General features: G+C 40.3%; 1 protein-coding gene and 1 non-coding gene across 2 annotated transcripts in view; both read right to left on the reverse strand.

Annotated features, from left to right (window-relative positions):
• The window catches only part of SLC28A3 (solute carrier family 28 member 3), a 54,329-nt gene that overhangs the window by 21,820 nt on the left and 13,699 nt on the right, over positions 1-18,810 (reverse strand). The window contains exons 2-5 of the mRNA XM_047097600.1: positions 10,331-10,414; positions 5,431-5,513; positions 2,130-2,221; positions 530-719 (exon numbers count right to left, since the gene is read on the reverse strand). Coding sequence (XP_046953556.1) covers positions 530-719; positions 2,130-2,221; positions 5,431-5,513; positions 10,331-10,414 — 449 coding nt within the window. The remainder of the gene's footprint in view (positions 1-529; positions 720-2,129; positions 2,222-5,430; positions 5,514-10,330; positions 10,415-18,810) is intronic.
• LOC124505303 (U6 spliceosomal RNA) lies at positions 8,423-8,527 on the reverse strand. Its single transcript, XR_006960609.1, has one exon. It is a non-coding gene; the product is annotated as a U6 spliceosomal RNA (small nuclear RNA).

Genomic DNA, 18,810 nt, shown 5'->3' on the forward strand with positions numbered 1-18,810 from the left:
TATGTGAACTTTCCAGGTACATCCCTTGAGAGCCATTCTGGGGAGAATCTGTCTTGTGTCTAATCCACTAGGGTCACCTGGAGGAAGAGGAGGTCCCATAGAAAAAGGCTGAAAGAAAAGTCCTGAGCGGTCACTCATCGGATATGGATAGGGGGTCTTACAGGAAAGAGTCAACTTTTATATTCACAGGCTCTTACTTTCAAAGAGGCCAGCTTCAGGACCAGATCAGAAAGCTACCTCCCCAAGTAAGGACTGTCCTTTCTTTTGGACAATATTTTATCATTTAGTGGCACTTGTAATTAAAGCAGTTTGCAGGGACATTTGAACATATCTTGAACGAGTCATTGCCCTATCTAGGCTTTGATTTCCTGTTTGTAAAATGAAGGTATTATAGCAGATTATTCCCCAGGTTATTTCTAGTTTCAATAGCCTATAAATGAGGGACCAATTTCAGAACACGTTTTTGGAAACAGTGTTGGAAAAGACTAACATTTCTCTCAAATGCAACAAGGGAACGGAGTGAGTTTACCACTTCATCCAGAACCAATGGCTGTTTAGGAGCCTTTTGCCAGGAGATAGGCACTCATTGATTCGATGCTCATATTTGGCCATAAAGTAATCCCAGACAACAAAGAAGATGACAGCCACGGTGATCACGAAAAGGGGAAGGGCTCTATGAAAGTTCAGCGCACAAGCTGCAATCACCATTGCCAGGTAACCTGTCGAGAAAGCAAGCACAGACAGGGGGCATCACCAACACCAGGTGCAGACCAGCCTCTAGCACTGATGGGGCTCAGCCAAGGGGAGGTTCAATCAAGAAACCATTGAATGCAGGATTGCTCTTGATAGGGCTATTGACTCATGTAATTATCTGTACTATATATTTTTAGGATTTTGTTTTTTTCACAGTAATTCCCTAACAGTCTCACCATGAATGCAGGAAGGACAGAGTGCTAGGTCTGTTTTCTCATAGAACCTCAAGTTCTTGAATCTTGATGCTTGATTGTTGGGCCTCTCAGTACTAACTCCTATTTTTGGGGATTCAGACTCAGCAGGGGAGTTTCTATCAGAGAAAGGCTAGGTGTTGAAGCAACCACTGGCAAAAAGGTATTGATTCTCCTGGTTTGCAGCTCAGATTTGGCCTATGCTTCAGTGGGAAAATAGGCCTTCCAACCATCTCTGAGTTCCAAAGAATCTCTAAAGAAAGGGGTGAGGGATAATTACCAAGGTGGCTGCTTTTCAAGAGGAGATTCTAGGATAAGAACAGGGTGTCCTAGAAAGGTCAGCCAACATGGTCTGCAGGTTAAATCGGGCCCACCACTTATCTTTGTAGGTTGCAAGTACAGTTGTATTTGTATACTTGTGTCTGAATCTACAAATAAAATTGCATGGAAACACCATCACGCCTGTCTGTTTACTTTTGTTTTAGAAGGACAGAGTTGTGTGGCTTTCACCGCATGGCCTGAAAAGCCTAAAATACTACCTGGCCCAGTGTAGAGGAAGCTTTAAACCCTGCTTTTCCTTGTTTCAGATATCTGAGCACCAATGAAGCCACTGACCTTGGAGGTGCAAGAGTCTTGGGTTAACATCTATGGACTTGGGTGCAATGGTTCACATTTTATAGACAGGGGTGTTATTCAAAATGGGCTGCAGAACTCTTTGCTTTGGAGGGAGTAAAAATAGGGGACCTGCTCATCTATGAAGATAGTGTGGTCTTGCTTTCAGGCAGGAGGGGTGACCTGCATGACCCTAGGCTCCTGCTCACATTGCATTTGCATGAAGTATTAATTGCTTATATTGTCCCCTGTGATTAGGTCCCCATCTTGTGTTTATCAGCATGTTTTCTAGTTACCTGGATTTGCATGAACTAGCCCTTAAATCCATATCACAGTAACCAAGGCTGTAAGAGTAGGGAATCTATTTAGATGCTAGCTACATAAACCAAACAGGGAAACAATCTGCATAGGCAACCACAGTTGAGACCCACCACTCAGGAGCTTCTGGATTAACTTCTCTGGATTCACCAAGGTCCAGGGGAACAGAAAGATTTATTTTTTTTCTATAGAAAGCTACTATTTGGAATATTCTCAAACAAAGACACTGGCATCCACCCCCCTTTTGTTATTTACCTACTATTAAGATGCCCCAGAGGATGTACTGAAGGGTGGTTTTGTGTTTCTTATAAAAATCACAAACTGTATCATACTTCCTTTCCAGATACCTGTAACAACACAAGAGCAAAAAGGCAGGCAGAAGGTAACATCAAAAACATGAAATAAACTGACATACTAAGCTAGATGAGGCTTTGTAAATCAAGCAAGCAAATGAACAGATGGATGAAGTGGATGTCCTACAAAATAGAAATGGGATACTCATCTCCTTTTAGACTATAATCAGCCATAGCTTGGATCAATGTTTGCTGTGTGGATGTGCCAAGCCCTGAGGGCTTACAGAGATGCAGAAAACATGCTTCTGAAAACAGAGCAGGGGAGATGGATAACTAACCAAAAGCTGGAAATAAATGGTAGGACAAGACTGTTTCTCACGGGACTATGTGGGCCTCTGATAGCTTTTAAGCCACGGATATGAAACGTTGATTTAAGGAATTTTCATCCCTTTTGGCCTCACAAAGTTTGAGTAAGTTGGTGGTTCCCTGTCCTGGCTCACCATGTTTTTTAGTGGGAGACTGACAGATTTCACTGGGTGCTTGAAATATAAAGGAGGATTTTGTGGATTTCAGAGCTATTAGCCAGCAAGTTGTAAGGTAGCTTTCTCAAAAGTTCTGGCATTGTTGGCACATCTTTGTTCCTGTACAGAGCTTTGTTAGGGGGTGGTGGGTAGTGAGTGAGCAATATGTGGATCTGGGCACTTGTGCTGGGGGGATGGTGGCCATCAGCAAGTGACTTTGGAGGGGCCCAGGCCCATACCCACAATGACCATGCTCTGCTTCTCCCAGGGTTTTCCTGGTTCCCTCCGTGCCTCCCCTGAGGTCTGGCTTCCATACATTTGCCCCTTTTCTCACTGCCCCTTCTAACAGAGACCTCTTCTCCCGATGGAGGAAGGAACTTATTCACACAATCATTGCCACTTCTAGGTCACTTCTAGTCCTATGTAGGAGATTCCTCATCTCTGGGATTCCAAAGGACTCACTTGCTAATGCCTCCACTTGTCCATTTTGCAGCAGCTGTGCGTCCATGTCCAAGTCTCGGCCCCTGTGCAAGTTTCAGGGCACAGCCCAAGCCCCTTGCTCCTACAACACCTTCTTGCATCTCCTTGAACAGAGTCATTCCTCTGTGCTTTACTCCTACTGTCTCCTTTGATTTCATTTTGTGATAAAGGCTTGACTGGCTAACTTCCTGGAGAGCAGATGTGAGCCCAATGGCACTAGGACCTTGGACATTAGTGTGCTTGATGGGCATTTGTTGCATAGCTACTTTATTTTATGCAGTGTGAGCTGTCATGGACCACACATATTCCCTGTGGGAATAAATGAAGTGGGAGTGTGTGTTGCTTATTTGGAATAGTATGCTACAGCTGTGGGTTAGGACCCATTAGTGGGTTGAGAAGGCACAGTGTGTGACACTCATCTTTATTTTATTTTATTTTTTATTTAAAAATTTTTTTTAAATTTTTTAAAATATTTATTTATTTTTGAGACAGAGAGAGACAGAGCATGAACAGGGGAGGGGCAGAGAGAGAGGGAGACACAGAATCTGAAACAGGCTCCAGGCTCTGAGCTGTCAGCACAGAGCCTGACACGGGGCTCGAACTCACGGACTGTGAGATCATGACCTGAGCCGAAGTCGGCCGCTTAACCAACTGAGCCACCCAAGTGCCCCTTATTTTATTTTTTAAATAGATGTACAGCTTTTATTATTTTTTAAAGTTTATTTATTTATTTTGAGAGAGAAAGGGAGGAGCAGGGGCAGAGAGGGGAGGGCGGAGGGAGAGCGAGAGTGAGAGAGAGAGAGAATACCAAGCAAGGATTCTCCACACTGACAGTGCAGAGCCCAACACAGGGCTTGAATCCATGAGTCATGAGATCATGACCTGAGCAGAGATCAAGAGTCAGACGCTTAACTGACTGAGCTACCCAGATGCCCTGACACCCATCTTTAATAAGAAAGAATAGGACTGATAAGAGCATATCACTCACAGTAATGATGTCTTATTTCATGAAAACTTTGGTGTTGTGTATGTGTGTGAATACATGTACTGAGAATTGGAAACACTGATCCAGAAGATATTGATGGAATCAAAGTTCAGTAAAGACTAAATTTTCATCGTCTAATTTAGGAAAGGTTGATGATGCATCATCTTCAGTTTCTGATAGTGTTTCAAAGTGGCAGCAGTGGAGGGCGACATTTCATTGGACACATTCGTATACTTTGGGTTGGATTGATCAGATTCTTTAATTGCAGGGAATATGTGTGGTCCATGACAGCTCACACTGCATAAAATAAAGTAGCTAGAAATAGAGGCTTCGGCCATTTGGTTATCATGGCTAGGCAACTCCCAGCCTCTTGGTGATTGCTTCCATCCCATAACAGTAGTGAAACCTGACCACCCAAGAGAATTACTCAGCCCCTGGAGTCAGAGGTCCGTAAAGCATAATGAAAGATGGAACAAAGCTCAGGTTTCTGAGGTAGTAAATATTTTTGATGATGTAAATGTGACAAGAGCTTTTAATCTTAATTCTGACCAACTCCAGAGATATCTTCTGATGCATAAAAATAAAGTTCCTCAGAGACATAGAAATTTAAACAAAATTTAAATAGGAATTTAGAAACTTGATAAATACTTGAGTGTTATGACAGAGTACCAGACAATCTTGGGCTAGGAATCAGAAGCTGACATTAAGTTATCTTTGTTCCTTTCTAGCTAACCTTGAGTAAGTCACTTTTCTGAGCTTCATTTTCCTGGTCAAAAAAATAAAAATAATTTGCCTCTCTTACCTCATGGGCAGTAAGAACTTGGAATACCTTCAGGATACTACAGTCAGAGCAAGTTTGTTGGGACTTAATGTGGATTGGGTTTTGAGAAATCAATTGCTTATTGATTGACACTGAGAAGATGAATTAACTACTTTTGCATGGACTGGAGCAATTAGTTAGTAATTTATGCCTTTAATTAGAAGACTGTCCTAGATATTGGGTTCCCAGGACATTAGCAGTTTGAATTTACCATGGTGATTATCATAGAGATCCATTAATTTTTCTGGAAATGGTGTTGGGCGGGTAGTGGGGAAGGGAAATGGGTGGTAGTGGTGGTAATATCCAATAAATAATAATAAATGTTTAAAATTAGATGAAGATAAAACAAAGTGGCAAAACCAAAAAGGAGGTCAGTATGGTTATTTCTCCGTTTAAACCTGTACCCTTTTTTTTTTATTTTTTTTATTTATTTTTTTTATTTTTTTTAAACCTGTACCCTTTTTGATGTGCCTCTGGATCATCCTCCACATCTTCTTTGTTTCTTAAAGAATCCTGCTCAATGGTGACCTGCTCTTCGTCCTGGAAATCAAACATTGCAGCAGAGATGGAATAATGAGAATTCTGGGCATAATGAACCCTGATCTCTTTTTGCTTAGAATTTTGGCAAAGGACTTTTTTTATGGACTGCATTTTATTTTATTTTTTTCATTTTTAAATATTTATTTATTTTAATATAATTTGTTGTCAAATTGGCTAACATACAGTGTGTAAAGTGTGCTCTTGGTTTTGGGTAGATTCCCATGGTTCATCGCTTCCATAACAACACCTAGTGTTCAACCCAACAAGTGCCCTCCTCAATGCCCATCACCCATTTTCCCCTATCCCCCAACCCCCCAGCCCTATCAACACTCAGTCTGTTCTCTGTATTTAAGAGTCTCTTATGGTTTGCCTCCCTCCCTCTCTGTTTGTAACTATTTTTTTCCTTTCCCTTCCCCCATGGTCTTCTGTTAAATTTCTCAAGATCCACATGAGTGAAAACATATATCTGTCTTTCTCTGACTTATTTCACTCAGCATAATATCTTCCAGTTCCATTCACGTTGCTGCAAATGGCATGATTTCATTCTTTTTCATTGGCAAAGGACTTTCTAAAGGTCTTTTAAAATTATTATGCAAGAAGATAGCTCCTATTATCTACTTGCGCATTTTTCCCTTTACACAAAACCTACAGGATCACACTTCTCTCTCCTTTTTCTTCCAAAGGAGCTGTTGGTATTTTCTTCTTTCCTTTAGGGAATAGGTTCATATCTATGCTTTTTGCTCCTTTCTCTACTGTAATCATTCAACCCCTGCTCTGTTCTCAGGCAAGTGCTAAATGAAGTTTATATCAGAGGCTGTATAAATCTCCTTTTAAACTCTGTCAACCCTGTTTCCCAAAGGACTGAGACCAAGGCTGGCTTTATTTTCCTGACAGCCCAAAGCTTGGCCTGCAGATGTGACCACTAGCCTAGTATCATCAAGAGCTGATTAACTTTCCCTTGGGAACTAGGGTCCTGTCAGTTGGGCTAAAGGGAAGTATTTCCCTTTGTTAGCTAACCCTTGCTCTAATTAATGAAGTATATACCTGGGCTATCTTTCTAGATACTGTTTGAACTCAAAAAATTTTTTTTTCAATGTTTATTTATTTTTGAGAAACAGAGAGAGAGAGACAGAGTGCGAGTGGGGGAAGGGCAGAGAGAGAGAGAGAAAGAGAGGGAGACACAGAATCCAAAGCAGGCTCCAGGCTCCGAGTTGCCAGCACAGAGCCCGACATGGGGCTTGAACTCACGAGCTGCAAGATCATGACCAGAGCCAAAGTTGGACACTTAACCGACTGAACCACCCGGTGCCACCCCCGCCCCCCACGTTTGAACTTTTAAATATCCATGACCCGTCCTGTTCTCAGGATAGCATAGAGGATTTCCTGCCTTCCACCACTTTGCAATAATATCTCAAATAGGTCCAGCTACCGTAAGCAATGGTGAGGGAAAGTGGCAAAGAAGTATGCAAATGCAGAGTGGTTTGAATGTGCTGTAAGACAGATAAAGTCATATCTCAGCTTTTATTTTCTGTCATAGCCCAGGTGGCCATTGATTGATCTGGACTGTAAGAGAATTCCTCGAAATAAGTCACAAGCATATCTCTGAGCTGAAAGGATTCTCAAAGATCATAGAGTCCTTTGCTGCCAAACTCCATTATACTTTACATTTAGACTAACTTCATTTTCTGGTGAAGGATAACAGAAGGAGAGACCAGTGGGGTCCAAGCTGCAGCTGCTGAGGATAGGGGTAGAGATAAGCCTTATTCATTTCATTCCCATCTAACACCTAGCTTAGCCAGTAGTTAAAGTTTGACAATTATTTGACTTAATTAATCATGATTATTATTTTCTTACAGTGAAATTGTCTCAAGTTACCTACTATCAATGGAATGCCTGGCATTAACTATTCTCTTTTATTCCCACACCCATTCCCATCTTTATTTGCTTGTTTAATTAATGTTTACCTATCAGATTGGTAAAGATTTTTTCTTTTTCAAAAATCGTAATTCCAGTATAATTAACACACAGTGTTATATTAATTTCAGGTGTATAATATAGTGATTCAACAATTCCAGTGCTCATCATGATAAGTGTAGTCTTAATTCCCTTCACCTATTTCACCCATGCCTCACCCACCTCCCCTCTGGTAACTACCAGTTCTCTATAGTTAAGAGCATGTTTTTTGGCTTGTCTCTTTTTTTCTTTGTTCATTTCTTTTGCTTGCTAAATTTCACATATGAGTGAAATCATATGGTATTTGTCTTTCTCTGGCTGACTTATTTCAGTTGGCATTATACGCTCTAGATCCATCCATGTTGCTGCGAATGACAAGATTTCATTCTTTTTATGGCTGAGTAATATTCCATTATCTATCTATGTATCTGTGTATCTATCTATCTCACCTCTTCTTCAACCATTCTTCTATCAGTGGACACGGGGGCTGCTTCCATAGTTTGGCTTTGTAAATAATGCTGCAATAAACATAGAGGTGTATGTATCCCTTTGATTTAGCGTTTTCATATTCTTTGGGCAAATACCCAGTAGTGTAATTACTGGATCATATGGTAATTCTATTTTTAAGTGTTTGAGGAGGCTCCATACTGTTTTCCAGAGTGGCTGCACCAGTTTCCATTCCTACCAACAGTGCATGAGGGTTCCTTTTTCTCCACATCCTCGCCAACATTTGTTGTTTTTTGTGTTTTTAATTTTAGCCATTCTGACAGGTGTGAGGTGATATCTCATTGTGGTTTTATTTGCATTTCCCTGATGGTGAGTGATGTTGAGTGTCTTTTCATATGTTCATTGGCCATCTGTGTCTTCAGAGAAATGTCTGTTCATGTCTTCTGCCCATTTTTTAGTTGTTTTTTTTTGTGTGGGATTTGTGTGTGTGTGTGTGTGTTTGTGTGTGTTAAAAATATGGGAGCTTCATGAATTTGCATGTCATCCTTGTGCAGGGGCCTGCCGGTCTTCTTCCTGTCATTCCAATTTTATATGTGTGCTGCCACAGTGAGCACCCATCCTCATCTTTAAAACAAACTGAAAACAACAACAAAATCTTCTTGACCCCATAGTCACAGGACATCTACCCTCCCTCCTTCTCTTCACAGCCAAACTGCTGGAGAGAGTTGCCTTTACTTTTAGTGACCCTCACATCCTACTCAGTCCATTGTGATCAGGCTTCTATTGAGATGGCCTCTGCCAAGATCACCCAAGGACCATTGGTGCCCAATGTGGCGGATCCTCCTCAGTCTTTATGTTCTTGTGTATAACAGTAAATTATCTAATTTTTTTTGTTTTTGATTGTTTTGTGAAACAATAAAAAAAGACTTCATTTTTTTTAAAGAGCAGTTTCAGGTTCACAGCAAAATTGAATGATAAGGAGAAATTCCCCATACACCTGTGCCCCCACTCATGCATAGCCTCCCCCATGATCACCGCCTCTTGTTGCAGTTGATGAACCTACAGTGACACATTATCACCCAAAGTGTATGGTTTACATTAGGGATCCCTCTTGGTGTTGTCCATCTTATGGGTTTGGACAAATGCTTAATGACATGTATCCACCATAATAGTATCACATAGAGTAGTTTCACTGCCCCCCAAATCCTCTGTGCTTTGCCCATGTATCCCACCCTCTCCTCTTGGTAAACACTGGTCTTTTTACTGTCTCCACAGTCTTCCCTTTTCCTTTGTCATATATTTGGGATCATACAGTATGTAGTCATTTCAGACTGCCTCTTTTAATGAGTAATACATATTTAATGTTCCTCCATGTCTTTTGATGGCTTGGGGGTTTATCATATCTTTTTAGTGCTGAAGAATATTCCATTGTCTGGATGAACCACAGTTCATTTATCTATTCACCTGCTGAAGAACATCTTGACTGCTTCCAAGTTTTGGCAATTATGAATAATGTTACTATAAACTTCTATGTGCAGGTTTTATATGGACAGAAGTATTGTTTTCTCTTGTTTTGTTGCATAAATACGGAAATGGACACTTTTTTATAATATATTAAGTAAAATAGACAGTAAGAATATGGATAGCATGATCCCAATATAAGTGACATGTGCATGGCAGTGTATATTTGCACTAAAAGGCCACATTTTAAGATGTTAGGCACTGATTTTTTCCTGGAATTATACAGGTCACTTTTTCTGTCTTCCAAATTTTGCCGCAATAATTTCCCACATATTCTACTTTAAACAAGTTATTCTTTTTATCATGAGAGTAACTCCCTCCAATAGATGGCTTGATATTAGGCACCCAGAATTACCCAAAAAAGGATGATCTACGTGAATAATCTGCTTGATTTTTAGCAACAGAAGCCTTTCTCCAAATGAGAGCCTACCCAGAATTCAATATATAAAAGAAATAAAAGTAGCCTTGCGACAGAGTGTCTCAGCCTGCTGTAAGCTTAGGCATCACTGAGGAACTCGAGAGGCTTGATGGATAGTGTTAGAACCACGTCTTAGAACCTTCTTCATCTGCCTCACTTACTTTAAAATCGAGATGCTTTGGTTTAAGCCAGTGCTTTTTGCTTTGCGTTGGGAGTTTGGCATCTGTAATAGTGACGTGTCCGAGAAAGCCTATGTACTCTCACCAGCAGAAAACTCTGGGGACAGGTGTACAAACACAAAATCTCTTTGTTTGAGCACGTGTGTTTTCTTCACGACTCTGCCTTACACATTCTAATTACCAGTTAATTCATTCCTCCGAGTGCCAGCTGAGCACATGCATTCTGTCCCCACAGCTGTCCGTCCCTGTTGCACAGCAGTTACTATGGTAATAGATTCACTCAACCATCGCCGCCCTACCTGCTGGGTGTTTTGCACAGCTCTACACCTTAGTGAGTTGTTGTTTCCTGATGTGTTCTGTTTTTCATCGAAGTCATCTTCATTCTAAGGAAAAAGTACAGATTGCAAAAATACAATTTCAGAATCAAGAAACTCAAATGTTCTTTTTATAAAATGGTACCAAAAGAATTTTGAGGGATGGGACAGCAAAGAGGAGGTGTTTAGATGAGTCAGCTGAAAAAAGAAAGGACCAGTGAATCTCAGGCTTATAAAGAAACAGATGATCTCTGTTCTGTTCTGATGGAAGGAATGATGTGGTCCAGCTTGAGGAAGAGAGAAAGGAGGACCAGGTGCCTCCATCTAAGTCATGTGACTTTATAATAAGCAGAGAAGAGGCTAGGGGGCATCACATACCACAGGTTTCCAACTTATAAAATAAAGAAAAATGTAGGCCAGGTAGTTTTCTTCTTAGATGTTAAATTTTTGAAATGCTAAAATGTGTTTTGTTTAGCTTAAAGCAATCTCTCCTAGTAATGAGAATCAGAAAATGCCTTCTTTTGTCAAGCTGTCTTGATTTTACATTTTGGATGGGAGTCAGCTGTTTTCTTGGAGGAGTGTCCTTACCCCTGAGCTGCAGTTTTGACATATGACTGACACCCCCTGGCTCATTGCTCTTTTACCTGTTTTGAGGGGGTCCAATCTTTCTCCCATCTCATCCCAACTTGCCTTCATAAGGTAATTCATTCCACGTAAGGCAACAAGGTAGATAAACCATGTCAGGTAGGTCCCCATAGCTTTTCAGGAAATGTATCCTGCTTGGCCTGTAGGCTGTGACCTTGTCTTTGAAAGAAGAACAAGTGTATGACTTTGATATTAACTTTAGATTTGTCTGGCCCCAAGGATCTATAAAAATTACAATTCCAACTCGTGTTGCATTTTCCACCTATTAAAATACAAGAGTGTATAAAATGTGGATAAAATCTAACTTGCAGCGTACATGTGATTTATGCATAAAAGCCTGGTTGCCACAGTGCCTTTTTGTGTCACAGCTGCATATCTTACTTTAGCACAGTGCCTCCCACACATCATTAGTTGCTGTTGCTAATGATTAGTTGTTGAATGAATGAACCACAGAAATTTTGATGTTGCATTAACTGGTATGGCATAATACATCTGAGTATTTGGTAAAAAATATAGTAGGGGGCTCTGGGTATGGTATGGAAAGATGACAAAGCTTGCTGATTGGGGTGGGCTGGTGGGCACTCAGGGACTCATTTTACTATTCTCACTTTCATGGATGCTGAAAATTTTAAAATAAAAATGAATACATAAGTAAAGCTGAAAAGTTACAAGTACAGCAAAACCTTGGTTTGTGAGCATAATTCTTTCTGGAAACATGCTTGTAATCCAAAGCAGTTGTATATCAAAGCAAATTTCAAGAACCATTGGCTCAGTTGTGATCATGTGACATTTGGCATCACATACTACTTTTATTGCAAGACATCACTCGTTTATCAAGGTAAAATTTATTAGAAATATTTGCTCATTTGTGGAACACCCACGAAAAAAGCTACTCACAATCCAAGGTTTTGCTATAAAACCCAGTGTAAGTTGGTGGAAATACAGGGCACAGGTAACAGAGGGTGTTGGTCCTTGGGGTCCCTAATTCCATGTGTGATGCTTTGCAGCCTCAGTTTACCCATCTATACCACAGTTTTGATTCAGTGTTCTTATGATCCCTTCCAGAATCGTGACATTTTCTGGGACCTTCTTGGTAATTCCTGCTAATTCTTGATTACTCCTGCCACCTGGTGGCGAGATCTGAAACTTGTGGAACTCAAGGATGAAATAGGAAGTGGTGTGTGTGTGTGTGTGTGTGTGTGTGTGTGTGTGTGTGTTGTGTTTGGGGGGCAGAGTAGATGTAAGTGTTGAGAAGGGCACCTGTGGACGTATTCTGTAACATGTAATGGATTGTTTTACCTCTGGTAGAGTGTGCGCCTTGGCTTTTTAACGTTTTCAGGAAGAACAATGTCTATCATTTGAGGATTTCCAACAGAAACGATGGGGGTGTTGTGGGTGTTGATTGGAGCTAGAAAAATAATCCTTAAGACATTGCTTTGCTTTGTTTTATTGCTTCTTGTCAAATTGGAGTCATAGGGTCGGTCCATAATTACTTCTTGGCCTGTTGTTTTTGACCATCTACTTAGCAATTCAGATTACTAGATACATTAGTATAGATTACTAGATATCTTAGTACACTGAACTACAATGAATATTGTGTTCTAAATGCAAGCTTGTCACTCCACTGAATGGGTGACAATATTGTGGTGTTGTGTATGAGTATTTGTAAGCAGCTTACAGCATGCCATGTAATTTCTCTTGTTAGTGTTAGTTGCTGGGTGTACTCCATTCTGGCTTGAGATGCTCTGAATGGCAGATCCTTGAGCCTGGGGTTCCATCCTAAACTTTCCATGCTGTTTGAACAACTATAGGTCCACAGTGGGTGTTGCAGTGAATACAGATGGACAGAGGTGTTTAAAATTATTTATTTATTTATTTATTTATTTATTTATTTATTTATTCCTTTCAGTTTCTAAACCATTCAACCTCTAAAACATGAGAAATCACTGAAACCATTTCCTCCCCATCTACTTAAGGTATTTCCCTTCTATAGAATTATAGCTGAACATGTAGCCACCCAGAAAAATGGTGACATTTCCACTTATAATTAGATTCTGGCCAATGAAGTACAAATAGATGTGGTGCCCTGAGTGGGGCAGCTCAGGAATATGCCTTAAGAGATGGCTGGCAGGTGCTCTTTGTCCCTTACATTTTTTCCTACATCATGCTGCCTTGTGTGTGGATGGCTCCAGCCAGGCCATGAACATGAACACAAGAGCCCCATCCTGGGGATGTTAGAGCAGTGAGTGAGTTGTAGGGCTCTTGGGTTCCTAAAACCCAGAGTAGTGCTTCCACTCCAGCTGTATACTACCTACTTCCCGACCTTTATCTGCAGGATACAAGCTTCTCCCTTGTTACTTTTGGTTTTGCTTTTATTTGCACCTGGATTGATATAATACATAGTAGGTACACGACACAAGGTTAAACTCTTTGAAGTCCTGTGATCCAATGATCTCCATTTTTACAGATGAAGAAACTAAGGCAAACGTAAGTGCATTGCATGACTCAGGTTATATAACCAGGATAGCCAAGGTGGGATCTGAACTCAGACCGTCCAACCCCAGACTATCATGCCTGTAGAGTTTAGACCTCAGGACAGGACCCTTTGGTCTTGGGAATGTCTAAAGAGATAGTGGTAAACCCTAGAGGAGAAAGCAGGAAAAAACCTCTCTGACCTCAGCTGCAGCAATTTCTTACTTGACACATCCCCAAAGGCAAGGGAATTAAAAGCAAAAATGAACTACTGGGACCTCATGAAGATAAAAAGCTTCTGCACAGCAAAGGAAACAATCAACAAAACTAAAAGGCAACCGATGGAATGGGAAAAGATATTTGCAAATGACATATCGGACAAAGGGCTAGTGTCTAAAATCTATAAAGAACTCATCAAACTCCACACCCGAAAAACAAATAATCCAGTGAAGAAATGGGCAGAAAACATGAATAGACACTTCTGTAAAGAAGACATCCAGATGGCCAACAGGCACATGAAAAGATGCTCAATGTCACTCCTCATCAGGGAAATACAAATCGAAACCACACTCAGATATCACCTCACGCCAGTCAGAGTGAACAAATCAGGAAACTATAGATGCTGGCGAGGATGTGGAGAAATGGGAACCCTCTTGCACTGTTGGTGGGAATGCAAACTGGTGCAGCCACTCTGGAAAACAGTGTGGACGTTCCTCAAAAAATTAAAAATAGATCTCCCCTATGATGCAGCAATAGCACTGCTAGGAATTTACCCAAGGGATACAGGAGTGCTGATGCATAGGGGCACTTGTACCCCAATGTTTATAGCAGCACTCTCAACAATAGCCAAATTATGGAAAGAGCCTAAATGTCCATCAACTGATGAATGGATAAAGAAATTGTGGTTTATATACACAATGGAATACTACACGGCAATGAGAAAGAATGAAATATGGCCTTTTGTAGCAATGCGGATGGAACTGGAGAGTGTTATGCTAAGTGAAATAAGTCATACAGAGAAAGACAGATACCATATGTTTTCACTCTTATGTGGATCCTGAGAAAGTTAACAGAAGTCCATGGGGAAGGGGAAGGAAAAAAAAAGAGATTAGAGAGGGAGGGAGCCAAAGCATAAGAGACTCTTAAAAACAGAACAAACTGAGGGTTGATGGGGAGTGGGAGGTAGGGGAGGGTGGGTGATGGGTATTGAGGGGGGCACCTGTTGGGATGAGCACTGGGTGTTGTATGGAAACCAATTTGACAATAAATTTCATATTAAAAAAAAAGAGATAGTGGTGTACCTACAGATGAAAGTACCCTTCCACGAAGAAGGCCTGATTTGAACTCTAGATATCAAAAGACCAGTCAGAATGGCTAGAATGAAAAGATAAGAAATAACAAGTGTTGGTGAGGATGTGGAGAAAAAGGAATACTTGTGCACTGTTGGTGGAAATATAAGTTGGTGCAGCCACTATGAAAAATAGAAGTTCCTCAAAAAATTAAAAGCAGAACTATCTTAAGATCTAGCAATTCCACTTCTGGATATTTATCTGAAGAAAACAAAAACACTAACTCAAAAAGATATATGCACCCTTATGTTTATTGCAGCATTATTTACAATAGTCAAGACATGGAAGCAATCTAAGGTCCACCGATAGACAAATGGATAAGGAAGACGTCATCTATATCTATAGCCAACAGAATATTATGCAGCCATAAAAAGGATGAGATCATGCCATTTGGGACAACATGAATGGACCTACAGGGTAGTATGCTAAGTGAGATAAGCCAGACAGAGAAAGAGAAACACTGTATGATTTCACTTATATGTGGACTCTAAAAAACAAAACAAATGAATAAGTAAATAAACAAAAAGCAGAATCAAACCCATAAATACAGAGAACAAACTGATGGTTGCCAGAGGAGAGCGGAGTCGGGGGTTGGGCAAAATGGGTGAAGAGGAATGGGAGACGCAGGCTTCCAGTTATGGAATGAATAAGTCATGTGCATAAAAGGTACAGCATACAGTCAATGGTAGTATAATAGCATTGAATGGTGACAGATGGTAGTTACACTTGTGAGCATAGCATAATTTAGAAACTTGTAGAATCACTATGTTGTATACCTGAAACTTATGTAACATTGTGTATCATTGCGTAACATTGTGTATACTCAAAAAAAAAAAAAAAAAGAAAAGAAAAGAAAAGAAAAGACCAGGTAGACTTGACAGAGGTGCTGAAAGATTCCTGAAATGCTCGTGGCCACTTTTAAACTATATTTAGGCTTTGGTGGTCATTTCCCAACCCAGGATAGTGGGCCTCTCACCCTATAGACTGGTTTTAAGTAGATGCTATTCTTTAAATACACAAGCGGGCACTTCTGCATTTGTGGACATGTCTGTCTCCGTGATTAGTCTGACGCTTTCTCTTGCAACCATGTCTGCTTCGCTTACTTGGTCTCTCCCTCCCACTGTGGCCCTGATTGCACAATGTGGCTTCCATTTCTCAGTTTTTGTGGCGGGGGTTTCTCTGCTGCAGACTGAACATCACTCTGCCAGGGGAGACTTTCTTCAACCTTCTTTCCAGAAACTACTCTGGCCTGGTGTGCTCTGACAGTATGGTTGGTCTTGCTGAGGGGGGCACTGATGGGCTTGAGCCTGGGGCAAGAACAGACACCTTCACCCCTGGAGAGACTTTCATCCTGAGTTCTGGTGGGACATACATCATGTTGGTTAATGACAGATGGGAATGGCTCATCAGGCAAATATGATGTTGATAAGGACCCTGATGAGTCACTAGGAAGATATTTTTTTTAAGTTTATTTATTTATTTTGAGTCGGGGTGCAGAGAGAGAGAAAGAGAATCACAAGCACTTGTCAGCACAGAGCCTGACTCAGGGCTCTGTGAGATCATGATCTGAGCTGAAATCAAGAGTTGGATGCTTCACCTACTGAGCCACCCAGGCACCCCACTATGAAGAGCCTTAACTGGGTCTAGAGCTTGACACTTCACAGCAAGTTTTGTAAAGTGTTTGCTAAAATACCTTGGTTGGAAGGCTTTATACTATCAGAACAGATTTAGGTTGGTGATCAGATTTGCTTATTTTGTTATGTGTGTATGTGTGTGTGCCTATCTATCTACCTATCTATCTATCTATCTACCTATCATCTATCCATCCATCCTACCTATCTCCCCATCTCTGTACATCTTTAAAGCAATCTTCCTAAGAAACAGTCAATGTGATACTTTCTGAGGAGTGATGCCTTAAAATATTGCTATGGATGTCATTTGGAAAACTTGGAACTGTGTAAATATGTAAAAATCTATATTATACCCATTGGACTTTAAGCTGAGAAGCCGGATTCTCTGTCCCCTGTTCTCTGCTGAATACCATGTATATAACACAATGGCAGCACAGAAGTGCTTGGTGACTGTTTTTCAGTGGAAAGATATTCCTACAGGCTTATTATAGTGAAGCTATAATTGTGTCTCTACAACTAAGTAGAGACAAAATGGTAGGGACTGCTTTCTCTACTTCTCCAAGGTTACTGTATGTTCTAATATTCTATGCCTGAGATGCCTGAATGAAGGTACCAGAAATACACCTCCACTTTTTTTTTTTTTTTTGAGTTTCAAGTGACTGATTTAACTTTTCGGTCTCCATTTCTATGAACATGGAATGGGACTAGCTGGAGCAAGTGTTTCAAATAGTAACTTAAAATTCCAAAATGCAACATAAATAGATCATAGGAAGCAGCTCACCAAAAACCTGAAGACGACTGCTTTCAGGAATATTGACAAATTATCTATACTAATTGGTGCTGCATTGTGATAAAGGCTTGGGTTCCATCGCCATTTCTGGGTTCAACTCCAAGCTTAATGTCTTGAAGCCATATTCATCACCATATAGGAGTGTAACATATTCATTACCTACCTAGTGCCATATATGGCAATTGACTTTTGTCAATTGACTTTTATATTAGTTTTACTGTTGAGTTTGCTACCTACTTGCTTCTCTGGGGCATTTATAGTCACTTTGCTCTCTATGGTTGAAATTCGGCATATAAAAGTCAACATCTGTTTCATGAATCTAATCTCTTCGCATTGTTTGGGAATATAGCTCCCCCTTTATTTATTTATGTTTTACTTAATGTCAAACATTTTAAGGCCATTTACTCTATAATGTTCCCTCTAAATTGCATGGGCTTTGCCTTGGAATGATGGCATTTTCCAAGGTGGTATTCCAGAAGCCTTTGATCTTATTGTATGGCATGTGACCCTTTTGGCTCAGGTAGCCTTGTGCCTCAAGTCTCTGGTTTACAGAATCCTTAATGTAGTTCATGGGCACTAGCTAGACCATTCCTTCCTGAGATGTTCCTGTTTTTCTCACCAGCCTGTGTGGGTTTATGGACTGGATCAAGGAGCAGCAGTATGGCGAGAGGGGAAATGCCTGCTCAGCCTGTAGTTCGTCATCACATTTCCCTGGCATAATTCTCTGTCACTTCTGAATGATCTGAAGGGAGCTTTGAACTGGGTGCAAGGAAGCAGGACCACAGAACATTGATAACATTCTCCCTTTGTGATCTTTGTGAGCCAGGAGCTAGTGAAACCCCTGAGTACAGGAAAGTAGGGAAAAGCAGGGCTCTGTACCCAAATGAGAAAAATTAGGGGAAGGTTTAGAATGATGAGATTTATAAAAATAAATTTAAGCCTGCAAGTACTCCTAGAAATGGCTTCCACGGTTTTCTTAGAGAAACGTCTAGGGGAGAAACTTCAGCCAAACAAAAGATTAATGAAAAATTATGGCAAAAGGAGTGACAGTATGTTGTGAATCTATTTAATGAATTAAAACCTTAATCCAGGGATTAAGATTCCAGAAGAAATTATATACATTTTAACCCCTCACAGTGTAGAAAAGATACTCAGAACACTTAGCTGAAGAAAGAAAATAAAAGAAAAGTTAGAAGATAGGGTGAACAGGCCAATCTTCTTATCTTTTAATTTCTGAGAGCTGAACGACATTATAAGCAGCAGTGTTTTGGAAAGGTAAATGCTAAAATATATATATTCCGCTAAAATCAAGTGGTAGAAGAGAAGGAAAAAAAAACCCAGAAATTAGAAAAATATACTAATTTTGTGATTACTTATAATCTTAAGCTCATTATAAAAGGAACCATTAAGATAACAACAAAAAAATACATCTTCAGAAGAAAACGAACAAAAATAAAGAATATGCAAACCATATGTGAAAAGATTTTTACAAAGCACAACATAAAATATGATGAGAGGAGCTAAGAACAAATACACCCATCTGGCAGATCAATGGATTCGATGGAGTCAGAGGGGGTA

This window comes from Lynx rufus, unplaced genomic scaffold (assembly GCF_022079265.1).
Source record: "Lynx rufus isolate CCGP_SWC_20201006 ecotype Redwood Valley unplaced genomic scaffold, mLynRuf1.p SCAF_10, whole genome shotgun sequence".
NCBI classification, from domain to species: Eukaryota; Metazoa; Chordata; class Mammalia; order Carnivora; family Felidae; genus Lynx; species Lynx rufus.